The sequence below is a fragment of the Diceros bicornis genome, chromosome X (assembly GCF_020826845.1).
Source record: "Diceros bicornis minor isolate mBicDic1 chromosome X, mDicBic1.mat.cur, whole genome shotgun sequence".
Lineage (NCBI taxonomy): Eukaryota > Metazoa > Chordata > Mammalia > Perissodactyla > Rhinocerotidae > Diceros > Diceros bicornis.
Genome location: NC_080781.1, coordinates 77,358,123 through 77,375,919, shown reverse-complemented (window position 1 = coordinate 77,375,919; position 17,797 = coordinate 77,358,123). Strand labels below are relative to the sequence as shown.

The 17,797-nt window shown below is 33.5% G+C and overlaps 1 protein-coding gene across 1 annotated transcript in view; it reads right to left on the bottom strand.

Moving 5' to 3' along the window:
• LOC131400304 (uncharacterized) overlaps positions 1-17,797 on the bottom strand; it is a 311,511-nt gene that overhangs the window by 111,048 nt on the left and 182,666 nt on the right. The window contains exon 8 of the mRNA XM_058535085.1: positions 9,644-9,727. Within this exon, the coding sequence (XP_058391068.1) occupies positions 9,644-9,727 (84 nt within the window). The remainder of the gene's footprint in view (positions 1-9,643; positions 9,728-17,797) is intronic.

Below are 17,797 nucleotides of genomic sequence, written 5' to 3'. Positions count from 1 at the left end.
ACATGAACCAATTTCTTATAATAAATCTATTTCTCTCTCTATATGTGTGTGTGTGTGTGTATATATATATACACACACATACATTGATACATATATACATTCTACTGATTCTATTTCTCTGGAGAACCCTGATTAATACAAGAGCTAACTTCATATTTAATGTTGAAAGACTGGATGCTTTCTCTCTATGATCAGAAACAAGAGAGTTATGACTATGATTTTGCCCCTTCTCTTGAACATGGTACTGAAGATTGCATATCGCTATTTGTAAAGGACATGAACTTGTATATAGAAATTTCTAGAAAATCCACTAAAAAAACACTATTAGCGCTAGCAAACGGGTTCAGCAAAGTGAAGGTTACAAGATCAATTTACAAAATCAACTTCATTTGTATACATTGACAATGAACAATGTGAAAATGAAAATAAGAAAATGATCCATTAATAATAGAAACAAAAATAATAAAGTACTTTGTAACAAATTCAACAAAAGAGGTGCAAAACTTATACTCTGAAAACCACAGAATATTGTTAAAAGAAATTAAAGGTCTAAATTAATGAAGACATCCAGTGTTCATAGATCCCACTATTTTTAAGATGTTACTATTTCTGAAACTGGTCTACAGGTTCAACATAATCCCTACCCAAATTCCAGGTGGCTTTTTTTGTTGTAGAAATTGGCAAGCTGATCCTAAAATTCATATGTAAATGCAAAGAATCTAGAGTAGCAAAAAAAAAATAAAAATCTTGAGAAAGAAGAACAAAGTTGGAGGACTAGTACTTCTTGATTTCAAAACTTACTACAAAGCTATCGTTATCAAGACAAGACAGTATTTTACTGGAACAAAGATAGACATGTGAATTAGTGGAATAGAATTGAGAGTCCAGAAACAAACTCTTACTTTTAGAGTCAATTGATTTTGACAAGGGTGCCAAGACAAATCAGTGGGAGAAAGAATAGTCTTTTCAACAAACAGTGTTGAGACAACTGGATATCCCCATGCAAAATAATGAAATTGGACCCCATCCTGACTCCATACATAAACATTAACTCAAAATAGCTCATAGAATTAAATGCAAGAGTGAAGACTATAAAACTCTTAGAAGAACATATAGAAGTAAATCTTTGCTACTTTGGGTTAGGCAAAGCCTTCTTAGACATGACAACAAATGCACAAATGACAATAAAAAATAGATAAATTGGACTTGATCAAAATTTTTTTAATTGTGCTTCAAAAGACACCATCAGTAAAGTAAAAAGACAACCCATGTAATAGGATAAAATATTTGTATATAATATATCTTATAAAGGATCTGTATCTAGACTATATAAAATGCTATTACAACTCAACAATAAAAAGACAACTCAATTTTAAAATGGGTAAAGGATCTGAATAGAGATTTTTTCAAAGAAGAAATTAAAATGATCAATAAGCATGTGAAATGATGCTCAACATCACTATCCATAAGTGAAATGAAAATCAAAACCACATGTGATAACACTTCACATCCACTAGGATGGCTATAATCCAAAAGACCAATAATAACAAGTGTTGGTGAGGATGTGGAGAAATTGGAACCCTCATACCTTTCTGGTGGGAACTTAAAATGGTGCAGCCACTTTGGAAAACAGTCTGGCAGTTCCTCAAATGGCCAAACGTGGAGTTAGCATATCACTCAGCATTTTCACTCCTAGGTATATACCCAAGAGAGATGAAAATCTATGTCCACACAAAATGTGCACATGAATGTTCACAGTGGCATTATTCATGATAGCCAAAAAGCTGAAACAACCCAAATGCCTATCAACTGATGAATGGATTTATCCATATAATGGAATATTAATTGACAATAAAAAGGAAGTGGAGAGAAATTCTACAACTAGTATGAATCTTGAAAACATTCTGCTAAGTGAAAGAAGCCACATACAAAAGGCTCATATTGTATTATCCCATTTATATGAAATGTCCAGAACACACAAATCTATAGAGACAGAAAGTAGATTACTATTTGCCGGGGGCTGGAGAAAAGGTAGAATAGGGAATAACTGATAAAGGATATGGGATTTCTTTCTGGGGTGATGAAATTTTCCAAAATTGATTGTGGTGATGGTTGCAAAACTCTGTGAGTATACTAAAGCCATTGCATTGTATACTTTAAATTGGTGAATTTTATGGTATGTGATTTATATTTCAATAAAGCTGATAAAAATTATTGAAGTAGTCTAGCTTTATTTAAATGCATAGAGCTGAAAAGTTGTGATCATCAATTAGCTTCCACAGAATCTATCCAACTGTTCTTTCACAGAAGAGTGGGGAAGTGTATATTGCATGAAGAAAAAAATAGAGTAGTCCCAGTATTCTGGAAGGAATAAATTTAGACTTGCTGGCTTAAGATCTACATATTAAAAACAAAATGCAGAAATAATCACTAAACCAAATACCAAAATATAATTTACACAAAATTTCCTATCTACTACTTCATTGCCTTATAAATACTTTCTGAGAGTACGGATCCACTTATTGGCCCACAAGCATGCCTTTATGTTCCAGCTCTATGTCTCTGCCTGTTCTTTTTTTTTAAATTTTTTGTTTATTGCAGTAACATTAGTTTATAACATTGTATAAATTTCAGGTGTACATCATTATACTTCTATTTCTGCGTAGATGACATCATGTTCACCACCCAAATACTAATTACAACCCATCACCACACACATGTGCCGAATTATCCCTTTTGCCCTCCTCCCTCCCCACTTCCCCTCTGGTATGTCTCTGCCTGTTATTAATGTCTTGTTTCCTTCATCCACTGCACCTCAAGTTCCACCTAAAACTCTATTTCCTCTGTGAAGCTTCCTGACCATCACAACCCTCAGATTTTGAAACACATATACCATGGACTACTTAGTATTGTGTGCTTAATTACCTTCACTTATTCTTCCATTTTATATTCCCAGTGAGGTTGTAAACTTTGTATCTCTTCTCCATTGTGCCCTCTTCATTGCCTAGTATATAGCACAGAGTGGTATTTCAATGTTCCTAGTTTCACCAAACTTGAAACGTTTTCAACAGAGTGTCATGTCTTGTAGACTGAAGAGGCAGCATTCCTTGCCTAGACCATTACTTGATGCTATAGTTCGTGAAAGACTCATTAACAAAGTGGGGTCTATAAAATTTTGAGGTGAGTACACAGCTGGCTGAAGAATGACTGAGAAAAATGGTTTCCGATGAATTACTGTATGTCGAGGAAGACATAATAAGTACTCCCTGTCAGAGTCACTGCTGGATTCAATGTTATTAACATTTTTATCTATGAAAAATGATTAGTGAAAAGATTAGCAAAATCTTATAAGGTTTGCAGATGCCACAGTATGTGTTAGTAGGAGGTACCTTGGAAAACAGAATGAGCTTAAAAATAATTATGGTAATAAGAGATGTATTCAAAAACAGAGAATGACATTTGACAAAGGATAACTTCCAGAATACCTACAGAGACGACGGAGCAGATTAACCAAATATGCAAATGCAAGGTGAAAAACTGGTCTCTGTATACGTAAGTAATAAGATCCAAGGGTCACAATGAACACAAGGTGATAAAGAAAACAAACATGTTTAATTGCATATATTAGAGTGAAACATATAGAAATTTTGTAAGGAAATTATTTCCCTTACCATCAGAAATTGTCAGAGCTTTACAAAATTTCTTGATCTAAGTCTGGACAGTACAACTAGAGACAGTACAACTAAAACATTAAAAAGGAAACCATGAAGGGCACTAAGGAGGTATAGGGAAAGGCTAATTAAAAGAACTATGGTTATTTATCTCGGGAAGAGAGGGCTGAGGGGGAATTTATTGATCTTCCAGATCATAAAGGACAGTGTAGTGTGGTAAAAAGAGTACAGTTTTTGGGATGATTCATTCATTCACTAAATAATGATCCCAAGAAAAACCTGCCTTGAAATTATGGCTTTGAAACTTACCATCTGTCTTTCAGTTTCCTCATCTGTAAACACGGATATTAGTATGTACCGTTTAGTGTTATTATGAGGATTAAATGAGATATGTAAAGTGGCCACCACAGTATTGCCCCAAGTAGGCCATGGGTTACAAACTCAAATACTACAGGGCCCAAGTTAAATAACCTATATAAGGAATACAAGCTTGGTATAATGTAATAGGGAACAAGTAGGGACTGTGGCAAACTAAAGAATGCATGCTCCATTCTTAAGGAGGCAGGCAGTATTCCAATGGATTGTCACTCTTCAGAAATGAGAGCCTAGTGCGGGCAGGTATTCTGATTTTTCCAGGGAGTCATAAATCCAGAATTTTAATGAAAATTTTCTGCATTATAACTGTTGCAAACTGATTCAAATGAAAAAATTATGGATGAGTGTGGCCAGTAGATCGCCAACCTACAAATTTCGATGTAGGCATTCAACACAAATTCACTGGAACTAGTCAAAATATCCAAACCCATTTGAAAACAGGCTGGGGTTAGCATCTTTGATCTGTCTCATATTTTCTATTAAGGTTTCATTCATATATGGATTTTCATCAATAAAGACCCCTAAACATTTTACTTCTTTTCCTTCTTTGATAAACACCTCAAGTAAGTACAGCTCCCAGATTATTAAATTTAATAATTAACTTATGAAATTATAAACAGAATATTTGCCCTTCACATTCTGGTGTGTTCCATTGATATTAGACTAGTTCAGGAATAGTTTGGGGTCCAAAGTGATATGGAAAGATCATTAGATAATTATCTCCAATTCTACTACTATATAGATAAAGCTAGCATCTATGGAGTGGTACGTTCACTGAGATACCACCTATGACAGTTGAAATATTACCAAGTTTTTCTAATATTTATTTGTTTAATATACTTTACTCTGAGTTCCTTCTACAAATAATTTCACTAAGTCTTTCCTGGTCCTTTCATTGGATACTTATTCCTTTATTTACTATAGACTTCCAGAATGTTCCTTAATTCAATTGCAAGAAATGAAAACCAAAATATTGATATTTTAATTGCACTGCAGGGAAATCCTCTCAACACAGATTCTGCCAAACCCTGTCCTTACAACATTACTAACTCTTGTAGACTCAACTCACTCAAGAATTTAATTCTCAACTTATAGCAAATGTAATTAAGTTATGGGTTGAATTGTATTGGAGATAAAATTTTGTAGATCTCAACATGGAATTCTGGTATATGTTCATGCCTATTTTGCTTTCTGGTCACTAGTAGGTAAGAAAATGCCTTAAATTGAGGCTTTCCAAGGTCCTTGTAGTTCCACTTCAGTATTGCTACTCTGAGAAAAATTAGGTACGTTATGTAGCAGAACATACTTATAACAAATACAATTTTTCTTCAAATAATTTGGTCAAGACGATTTTCAGCAAAGAAATCTTATACTTATCTATGACTATCTCTTATATTTGTATAACACTTTTTATTTTTTCAAAATGCTTTCACATGAATAACCATATCCAACCCTAACCCCAAAACTATAAAGTAAGTAGAACAGTAATCATTATCACCATCTCACTGATGAAGTGCCTGAGAGGGAAAAATAAGAATTAGCCAAGTGATCTGTCTTATGTAAAACAGTTTGTTAATTTGTGACCAAGTCAGGACCATGATCCTGATCTCTTAACTCCTAATTGACTGCTCTTTCCACTGTAATGCCTGAAATGTTGATAAAAATCTATGAGACTAGTGAATAAATTGGCAAATATTTATGTTTCATATGCTCTAGGCATTCTCTTACATTTGTGAAGGACAAACCAAGTCCTTTCTCTGAAGGAGGTTAAATCTGGTTAGCAAGGCAGTATCTCCACATAAAAGAGAAATAACAATGCAAAGTATACACAGACAAAGTTTTACGACATTCTATAGGAGGTGGAATGGTCAGAAAAGACCTCATGAAGAAGGTAGAGATCCATTTTGGAGAGAGAACATTCAGATAATCAGAAAGAACAGAGTTTGACATTTTCTGAAAGATGAAATGATTTGAGCAAAGGCAAACAGCTAGAGACGTACATGGTGAATTCCAAGAAGAGTAAGAGACTCACTATGGCAGGAACAGAAAACAAAACAAAACAAAACAAACAAACAAAACAAAAATCAGTGATAGGGTACCGAGAGAACAGTGCTGCCATTTTAGTAGCACTGTTTTGATTGACAAGTAAAGGCATTTGGAATTAATTTGCAGGTAATGGAGAGCCATGAAAGGTTTTGAGTAAGAGAATGACACAGTATCACAACGTAGTGTTTATAGAAAGAATAATCTCTTTACAGAGCATAGAAGGGATCATCAATTTGAAAGTTAGATGGACCTGAAAATTATCAATATTAATAAAAAGAATAGTATAAAAATCTGTGAACAACAGCTGTGGAGCTTTAAATTCACACATTCGTCAGTGTACCTATTTTCCCAATAACCTACAAAATTAATTGGGTATGTTCAATGATTTCTGTAATACAACAAAAAAACTTGGTTTGTTAACAGGATGATTCACGCTCAAGGGGGGAGCATATTTTGAAGACTCAAATAAGCCATAATACATTATGTAAGCCTGTCTTGAGAGGAAAAAGGACACATATAGTAAGAGTATATAGGCAAACAACCAACATATAAACAGAAGAAATCTGTCAAAGTGTGGTTGATATTTTAAATAAGAAGAAAACACTTGAGAATGCACTGATTGAATTTGACAGATGCCTTCTGACATCTCACAATCTGTTTCTCACCACTAGTAATGTGTTACTGGTTGTCATTTTTCTATTTAATTGAAAAGTTATGCATATTAAAGGCAAAACCAGGTAAAAACAGCCTTTTCAATTAGCACTACAGGGACCAATAACAATACCACCTAATGAAAAATGATGAAAATTCCTTTTTCATCCGGAAGAAGCACAAAATGTAAAAGTAGAACTTTAAACGTCATTATTTTTCAGTGAAGAGACTATATAACCCTTCTCAATGAAAATGTCCTCTTGAGGTATTTAATATTTTACCACTGTACTTTGGCCATTCAGAAACCTAGCTAACACTAACATTGCCAAAAATTCCATAGCCTCGTCTTAATTTCAGATAGGCCAATCCCTATAAGCCTTTCTGGAAAGAGAGTGGGGAAACCAAATAAAACGTTGTTTTAGAGTGAGCTCATTATAGCAATTCTGTAGGCAAATGCTAGACAATATATAAATAGTATAGCATATTGAACAAGAGCATGAACTCTGGAGTCAGATTGTTTGCCATTTAATAGCTATGTGACTTTGGGCACGTTATTTAGACTCTATGTGGTTCAACTGCTTCATCTGTAGCATAAAGAAAATAATAATATATAATTCATTAGCTTGACAAAAAGGTTAAACAAATCATCATTCATAAAATGATTATCATATTGTCTAGTATGGTAAACACTCCATAAATGATAGCGATTATTATTACTTAGACCTACATTTCAATGAATGTTTCTTTGGCAACAGATGACAGTCCATGTAACTACACTCAAAAAGTATGTGGAATAGGGACTTAAAGTGTTTCTGAAAAGTAAAATTTCTTTCATTGTCTTAGTGATAGACTTAGTGATTAGATCAATTATTTCTCTTCATACCCTTAGGTTTACATCTCTTCTGAAGAGACTGTAAAGAGACAGACAACTGAGGCATCATTATCACATGTGTATGGGCTTTTACTTTCATACTAATTTAGAAACATACAGTTAGCAGCTTCCAAGCAAAGAGCACTTATAAAATGAGTGGAACACCCAGGACTTGGCATGACCAGAAAATGACTGATGGTAATACTTTCTGAATCAAATATTAATTAGCACCCCTTTTGGTCCTCATCACTTAGCTTTTAAAGATTAATAAACCAAATTAGGACTGCTTTATTGACATTTTCCCCTTAAAGGTGGCTCCTTGGCACTGCATAGCCCCCATTCCACAAGAAGAACTTAGGATCTATTTCTACCTTTCAAATATTTTTTCATAACATTGATAATATGTGGTTGCCATGTAATTATAGTCAACTGTGTGGTTTTTCTAATCTTGTAAATCAATATTATAAATTATATAATGAGAAAATTGCCCATATGTGTTTATGTGACTCTTTGTTGAATATTAAGCTGGTTAGACAGAATGAATTATTATTCCTTAATATGTTATATTTTAGTTCACATTTTCTGGAAATGGAAGCGAGGAATTTCTGAATATCATCTGTGAAGTTGCTTCTATTAGTGTAGCTAAACAATTTTATTTTTCTTGTACTTATATATTATTTGATAAACATGATTCCAAAATGATTAAATAACAGGATCCTGGTAAATGAATAAGTATGTCAATGTAAGAAAATCACTTTGTGAATGTGAGAGTACAAGTTGGAAGAATCTAATCACTTTATAATCATGTTAGAGGGGCCAGGGACATTCTAAGATACAGTCCCTGTGCATTTGTGTCCTGAGAGAGTAAATCATCCCATCTCATTAGGACTGGATTCTGAGATCTCCTTTCCTTGGGTAGAAGGGATGGATATAGCTGAATAAAAACACCAGAACCCACTGTGTTTATTAGGATTTGCTTGGACTTTCATTTTCCTATTCTCTGAATCCAGTGGACAAAATAGTACCTTTGGTTTACTCACAGTTGTTCATGGTTTTCTGGTGTGGCCTTACTCTGGGACCTTGACCATCCATCCATCCATTCATCCATTCATCCACCCATACCTACACACATTCAATCATACATTCACTCATTCTACAAACATTAAGTTCCTACCATGTTCAAGGTAACATGTTATTGGCTGTCATTACAAAAATCAATAAGAAAACATGGCACAGACTGACTAGTATACAGTGCGATGAGCTGTTTGATAGTATTATTTACAAAGTGCCACATGACCACAAAGAAAAAACTGATTAATTCTACCTGAGGGTGTCAGGCGAGATATCACAAGAGAAGTGACATTTGAACTGAATGTTAAGAATGAGTAAGAATTACTCAGGCAGAGAAGGAGGGGGAAGGGAATCTAAGCGCTGAGAAAAATCTGAACAAAAGGCACAATGAGGGAGAGCACATGGAGTATTTGCAGATGTAGAAGTAGTTTAGTATGGCTAGTAGAGTCCAGGACAAGGAGTTGCAGGAGATGAGGTTGGAAATTTAGCTGGGATCATATTTTTTAAGGGCTGTATATACCATGTTAAGGAATAAGAGCTAGTAAAAGCCACTGAGAATCAGAGAAGTTAGAAAAAAGAAGAAGGTTACAGAAAAAATAATTGTTACATAAAGTGTCAAGGAAGGAAGAGTCAACAGAGTCAAATGTTGAATAACAGCCAATGTTCACTTGGGAAGGAAGAGCCCAGATAGTCATCAATAGCATTTACACTGTTCAATAAATTATTAAATGAATAAATGAATCTTCAATTGTTCTTGCAAGATTACTGAATGGTAATCTTAACTAGAGTCCATGGTAGCATGATTCTATTTGAGTCCAAATAATATTGTAATGAAACAAATTCTAAGTCCCTGAATTCAAGCTACACGTGGAATATTATTTAAGTGGTGAAGTTTATGTATCTCTTCCCCCAATAGTTAACTTCTCAATGCTCACAATGGAGAATTCAACCCACTCACCATTGATAGATGTCGAGCTGGAGGCACATAGTCAGGTCCATGTTCCATTGAGAAATTCATTGCTTCAGGTTCAATGGCAATTCGCTAAAAGCAAAAGTGAAAAGCCCATTAAATATCAAGCCTAATGTGCTATAAAAAGGAAACCATGGTTGTTTATAAAAGGCTCAGACATCTTAATCAGCCTTTTAATATTTTTAATTAAAAAATAGATCATAAACTGTGCACATGTACAATGGCGATTACATAAACAGTTAATATTTATTGAGTGCTTCCTATTTGTCTGGCATTATTCTATGTTAACTCCTTTAATCCTCACAACAACCTTATAAGTTAGGTACTATTCCTATGCACATTTGACAGACAAGAAAATCCAGGCCTAGAGAATTAAATTAACTTGGCTAAAGTCATACAGCTAGTAAATAATGGAGTTGGGATTTGAACTCAAGTAGTCTGGTGCTGGAGCCCACACTTAATCACTAAACAAGTCTAATAAATATAGAAGTCTAAATTTGTATTATAAAGATATGAATGGATTTATTTAAGTCTTTACATAGCACTTGCTATATGCCAGGCTCTGTTTTTAGTGATTTATAAATATTAATTCATTTATTACGGCAGTGCCATATTAATATTGCCTCACTTAATATGGACATTTGGAGAAATATACTATGTATACATACATTGGATCATCTTAAATTCCCTTCTATTCCTGGAAAAAATCTAAGATTAGTACACTTCAAAAAGTAGATATAAATGGAAAAAAGTCTTGTCAAAAATAGGGCATTTGTGTGCATAAAAAATCATCTAGAGAGTATAGAGTTAATTAGATTACTTCTGTTACCACTTCAAAGTTGAGTTTAAGATATTAGCATCTAAGATTACATGAAAAGCATTGACCTCAACACAGTCTGAATAGACCAGTTCATAGCAGAATTAACAGCACTAAAACTAGTCAATGATAATACTATGAAGTAGATAATGTTTGTCTCAGGTGCTTTCCAATTACTTTTCTCTTCACTTTCTCCAATATTAACTTCCATTTCCCTTAGCCTTCCTTGACGCCAATTCTAGCATAGCTGTGATTTCTTTCATGTCACAAAACATGATCTGATACATTTATCATAGTGCTATGTATTCTAAGAACATTTTAAAAGAAGGATTTAACATAGGAAGAGTGTACTGATTACATAAATGAATACATCTTTAATAGTAGAGAAGACACTTCGGTTGGAGAAACTACTTCACTTACAAATAAGGTCAATCTTTGAGAGCAATAGGTGCTCTGTGTTACATTATGTAACCAATTATTTCACTCTCTCAGCGGCAGTTAGTATAATGGTTAACAGCACAGGATTTGGAGCCAGTGGTTTTGAATCCTGGCTCTGAAATATATTAAGCTGTGTACCTTTGGGCAAATTAAACTATTTAAGTCTCAGTTTCCTCATTTGTAAAATAGGAATACTATTAATACCTTTCTCACATGGCCGTTGCACAGATTGAATGAGATAACGTGAATCAAGTGTTTTCCACATAGGCCCCACAAACTAATACTTACCAGTATTTGTCCTCAGAATATGAAAAACATCGCCAAATTAATGAATTTACATATTAATTGCGAAGGACATTCATTCTTTTGGAAAGGCCTTAAACATTGTGACATGTCAAGACATAAAAAATGTTAGTGAGGTCCCCACTGTGAAAACTGACGGGTAAAAATCAAACATGCTTTTGGGAATTCAAGTCCATTTTCCTTGATAGGTGAGCTGCCATGACATTATTTAGAGTATTTCAATTAAGACTAACACACCTTTAACGTATGTGTAAAAAATAATTCACAAATTTGTTGATTCTTTCTTACTATGAACATTAGCTAGGATTGTGCTATCTTTCAGCTCAGTTATTAAAACTATCCTCATCCATTTAGCATAATGACAGTTAAATTCAATCATATTTTTTGACTTTAATAGTTAACAGTTATCTAATATCACCTTTTATGTTCTTAGCAGAGTTTCTCAAGAGAAAGCCCAAGTGTTGATTGATTAGAGATAATTTGATAGGTAAAAATACCCTTTAATCAGCTGAAATTAAAATTGATGGGTTATAGCTTTGACAAAGAAATCTCAGAAAAAGAAAGAGAGGATTTCAACTATTATTTTTATCACTTTTGATAAAAGTGAAGCTATATACTAATTACTTCACTACGATATAGAGGGGGAATTGAAATCAGCAATTCATGTTCTTTACTACTCCAAGGCTGAGTACTGAAAACAATACAGGTGAGACTGACCGTTAAGATGCAGGTGGGTGCAAGAAAGGAATAACACCTTTTAATGTTAGAGTGGGCTACATTTTATCTTATTTCAGTTAAGTGCAAAAAGGCCTTTCTGCTCTTTCATTCTTTTTCTAATTTATTCCATGTTGAAATAAATAAGATAGTTTGAAATTAAATGTCACGTCTGTGTATGAATTGGAAAAAGTGAGGAAGAATATGTATTAAACGGTTAACAGTGACTACATCTAGGGGAAGGACTTTCACTTTTTACTTCACACGATTTAAAAAAAGTGGTGATAAACCAAATCAATCAATAAATCTTTTGAAAATAAACTCTGAAGGCTAACTTTATTTGATAAAGAAAAAAGGAATTCATATTCAGACTAGAAATAAAGCACATTAAATCCTGTTTAGTACATTATGTATAAATGTATACTATTATATATTATATGATATAGAATACTGTATATTATACATTAATCATATATTTTATAATATAGTGGCATATTATAATATATGTAATATAGTTATACTATATACTATATCATATAATATATACAATAGATTTATAACTACAAAAATAGGGAGATATACTTTTTCCCCTACACAACACAATTTCAAGACTACAGATTAGTGCCTAAAAGATTTATGGTTTTCATTTCATTAGCCAACAAATTTTTCCTTTTTAAAAATGTGTAAATATTTTAAAGAAAGCTGTTTTTTCCTCTTTGCTTTAAATCTATTATGTTAATAAATACACTATACTAACAAAAGTCAACAGAATTCAGCAATTTATTTCTTAATACCTTGTTACAAGGTAAGTTTCTGAATCTTAACAGACATGCGTAATATAATCAGTCAACAAAAACATACTTGAAAGAGACACTTTGGAAATTAACTTGAATTTGATGATATTTATCATAAGTGAAGAGATACAGGAAACGTTTTTAAAATAACAAGCCATTTCTTGAGACTAGGCACTAGCCAAGTTTTCACAAATTAACCACTAGATTGCCAGCATCTCAAGGGCAGAAACCATGTTGTATTTGTTTTTGCCCCTTATTCCTAGCACATAATAGGGGCTCCATAAATGCTTGTTAAACTAAACTGAACAATAAAGTCAAAGAACTAAAGATGCACTGATGTAAAAGAAATGCATCATAAGATTCAGGAATACTGTAAAATTTTTTAATAATGGAAGCATAAAAAGAAACAATCTTGCAGTGAAATTTGGAACAGGACACTAATGCTATATGGGTCGACAGAAAGTGCCAAATGTTAATATATGTGAATATGAGTATGAGATCCAAACAAAATTTAAGCACTGAGAGACACTGGAGATGACAGCCTAAATTTTTCTCTCTGCAGATAAGAACATTAAGAAACAGAGATAGTAACCAAATCACTCAAGGTGACACAGCAGGAAATGGTACAAAGATCAAAACTTTAGTTACTACATTTTCTGAACCAAATATGACACACGGTTTGACAAAGGATAAATGAACACTACAAAAAAGACAAGATGTGATAAATATCAAAAGAGGTATGGTTACGGTGTTACAGGAATCAAATCAAAAGCAAGTTCTTTTCAGAGAAGTGATATAGCATAGTAATTAAGAATAAGGAACACAGAACCATACCACCGAAGTCCAAATCCCACTCAGCTACTTTTTGCTGTGTAACTTTGAGCAAGTTATTCAATGTCTGTGTATCAAGTTTCTCATCTATAAAATAAGGATAACAATAGCACATATTGATGTGAATTAATTAGTTAATGTTATGTACACAATTTAGAACAGTTCTTGGGCTATGGTAAATATAGCCATTTCTGCTACAAGGTATGTTTCTTTACAGCACATTAGCTCATATGCAATTGATAAAAGGGAAATGGTGTCAGAATAAATTTGAAACTATGTTACACAATTTTCCTCAGCATGCTAATTTTTTGAAGTTATCAGGAGCAAGCTTTATCACAATTAAAGAGAAAGCTTTAGTAATATATAAAGACATTAAGAAAGTGCTAAAAATCCCGCAGGAGTACCTTCCTTTACTGCCAGCGGGGTCTTCAAAAACCAATACGTTTTCCTCTACGTTAAGGTATCTAGAGATCTGGAAGTGACACTTTTCCTTATGTTAACAAAAAACTGACTTTTTTTTTGTAGAAGGTTCCCCTTGAATCATATTTTTAATGTCGATGAAACTAGCACCTATTAAAAGCAAATTTCTTCAAGGACTAATATCTTGAAAGAGGAAGTATGAGCCCCAAGGTATATTATATATTTTTTATTAGAATTGTTGTTTTTATTGTTGGGATTATGGTTACAAAGTTCCATAGGTTTTGAATGGTCTGCCTCAGCCTTATTTTTTCCTATATTTCTACTATTTTTTTGTGAGCAACTATGTAGAACATGAGGACTTTTTTTAGTTCTTTAAAATCAACACATATATGGCGTTATAGCAAAAATGCAGTTATTCAATAAATGTAAGTAATTATTATTTTTGACAAGAGATGATTAGTAAAGGCTTCAGGAAGGATATTATCAACAGGGCTTAAAAGGATGGCATGAAGTTAAAGAAGTAGAAATGGCTGAGAATGGTTTCAGGAAAAGGAAAAAGCATAAACAGTGGCATAGGTTGCCACTAAGGATGGTTAAGTTTATTCTATTTCTCTGGGGGTGAACAAAATTACAGGATATGATATTCGAAATGCGGGTCAGCCCTGAACTGTGTGGTGGAAAATAATAAAGCTGCTTTTAGTCTCTGAAGAAAGATAAAACATTTGACTTTTTCTTTTTTCAAGGTATTTTATTGATCTACTCTAGACCAGGTAAAATGACTGCTCTGTTAACACAGATATAATTTTTCTTTCCCATATTAGGACTTTCTTTGACTTCAAGATTGTCAAAATGCAAATGAGCTATTTGCTTGAAATCTTTCCACAAATTTGCAAATCATTAAACTTTTCCCTATTTAGCCAAATCTAAAATACACAAATTAAGTGGGATCCAGAGACAGAAATATAGAATATCTAAATACATAAAACAAACTTGAATAAACAGAGTAAAAAACAAATCAATAAATTTCTATCTTTCTGATTCTAGTCACAGAAGAATTGAAATACCAATGTTTTCCTGCTCCACTACATACCTCCCAGCTTTCTAGCTCCTATCCAACCTTTAATTGCTGACTTTTCCTCTTGCAATTTCAATTGGACCTTCAGTGCTGCCAGTTCATCTTCTTTTACTCCAAATTCCCATACCCCCAAAAGCCATTCCAAAACTTTACTCCTTTCTTCAAGACATCCAAACAATTTGCAACACCCTCACTCTCAGAACGTGGCGATGCTTTATGAAGATATACTAACGTAATCTTTGCTAAGTCAACAGTATATTTTTCTGTGCAAAAAGTATGAATGAATAAACATCCATATTCTGTCTAACGACCCATATGGGGTAAGAATACAAATGGGGAAGTCTACTTTGATTGCTATTACATTATGTAAAGATTAAGTCAAAGGCTAATAGACCTATCTTGTAAAGAAACAAATAAACATGAAAATTATTGAGCCATATGTGCCTATCTTCTTTCCTTTTCAGTTCTTTAAATATCCCACATCCACTCTGTTAATTGGATAGTTTTATTCCCACAGTCCTGAAAAAACATATCTAATTTTCTCCATAATTTTTATCTTATTTTAAAATCTAACATTTTCTAACAGTTTTACAACTGCAACTAAAATGATTTATATACAATGAAAAAAGGCAGCTGGCTGACTTGAGTACTGCTGATGAATATGATGTTAATATATTTTTTTAATTCCTCAAATATCAGCACCCTACATTGTCCAAAAACCTATACTTACAATAAAGAACACTTTAACTTTAAATGGGTAGAATATTAGATACCATGGTTTCAATGTAATTTCAAAATCTCAAAATAGGCAATAGATTGTTAAAAAATTGGCTGCACAGGTTGCTTTGTGTCTGAACTTTTTGTAAGATACTTAGTTAATAACTCCAATTTGGAATGCTGCTCTTCTTCCGTGAATATGAATGGGAGTGATATCAGTGAAACTGGCAGAGTAGTGACCTAGAAAAATTTTTCCTTCCATAAAAGCAACGAGAAAACTGGAAAAAAAGATCAGAATCAGTTTTTTTGGAACTCTGGAAAATAACTAAAGGTTAACAGCAATCAGAAAGAATTTATTCAAGAAAAATGGTGGAATCTCAGAACAGTGAGCTCTGTGGCATTTTCACTCATCCTATTCTCATTTCCCCTGTCTGTGTTAAACCAACTTTCTGAAATCATGGTGAAACCAATATCCTAGTAGCCTCCAGAGGAGGCAAAATAGGGATAGAGCACCTCCAAAGCCCTATTCCCAGAGAACTGTCACTATTTGTCCTGTCTGATGGTTCCATGAAAGACCCCACTCACAAGGGTGTCTTTATTTGACCTGGCTAGGAGTTCATTCGGTGTGAAACGTTTTCCCTGGGGTATTTGTTGAAAACAATTAGAAGCAATATTTAACATCGTGACTGTCTGAGGCAGCAGATAACAGCTGGGACAAATGATAAACTAACTAAAAATCTTTAAAGGAAAAACTGGGGAATGATATGTTCACAGGAGCTTTGATAACCTCCAACATATTCATGAGGAATAGGCCATGGGTATGCATAGAGCTGTGTGCATACCCATGGCTATGAACACGCTTGGGAAACACCTGAGAAGGCCCTAAGCTCTCATTTCTGGCTGATATTGAGGCTCTGGAAAAGCACAAAATTAAGGCTAAGGCAAAGTTGTCAACTGCCTAGCTGTGTGTTGAAGGCACACCCACCTGAGGCTCTCAACAATGACTGGGAAATGAATTGATACCAAGCCTTTAAGCAAGTTTCTGTGCAATTGTTAGCTGATCACTAAATTAACTGAGCAGAGACTTGACTGATTGCACAAGCCAATGCTATAGAATTTAAAGAATTAGTTCAGAAAAGTCACTAAACAAACAAACCATAATAACAAACAGCAAAAATAACAAACACTAGGGAGGGAAGAGAATCTGATTTCCAGAGTAGTTACATTATATTATTTAAAATGTCCAGTTTTCAAAAAAGATTATGAGAAACAGAAATACACAAGAGAATATGGCACACACATGGGGAAAAAGGTAGTTAATAGAAACTTTTCCTGGGGAAGCCCAGATGTTGGAGTTACTTGACAAAGATTTTAAATCAGCTGTTTTAAATATGTTCAACAAACTAAAAGAAACAATTTCTAAAGAACTACAGGAAAGAATGAAAATGATGTCTTGCCGGATAGAGAATATCTATATGGAAACTGAAATTATTGTAAAAGAACCAAATGGAAACTGTGGAGTTGCAAAATATAACAACTGATATGAAAAATTCATTAGAGTGGCTCAACAACAAATTTGAATAGGCAGAAGAAAGAATCAGTGAACTTGAAGATAGTCAATTGAGATTATCAATTCTGAGAAAGAGAATTTAAAAAGAATTAGAAAAATGAACAAAGCCGTGAAGACTGGTGGGACAATGTTAAGTGTACCAATATACACATAATAGGAATTCCAGAATTAGAGAGGAGAGAGAAAAGGGCAGAAAGTGATTTGAAAAATAATGGTGAAAACTTCCAAATTTTTATGATAAATATTAATCTACACATCCAGGAAGCTCAATAAACTCTAAGGAGGATAAACTCAAAGAGAACCCCACGAAGACATATCAAAATTAAACTGTCAAAACCAAAGAGAAAGAAAGAATCTAGAAAAGCAGCAAAGGAAAATTGACTCACATGTACAAGGAATTCTCAATAAGATTAACATCCCATTTCTCATCAGAAACCATAGAGGCCAGAAGACAATGGGATGA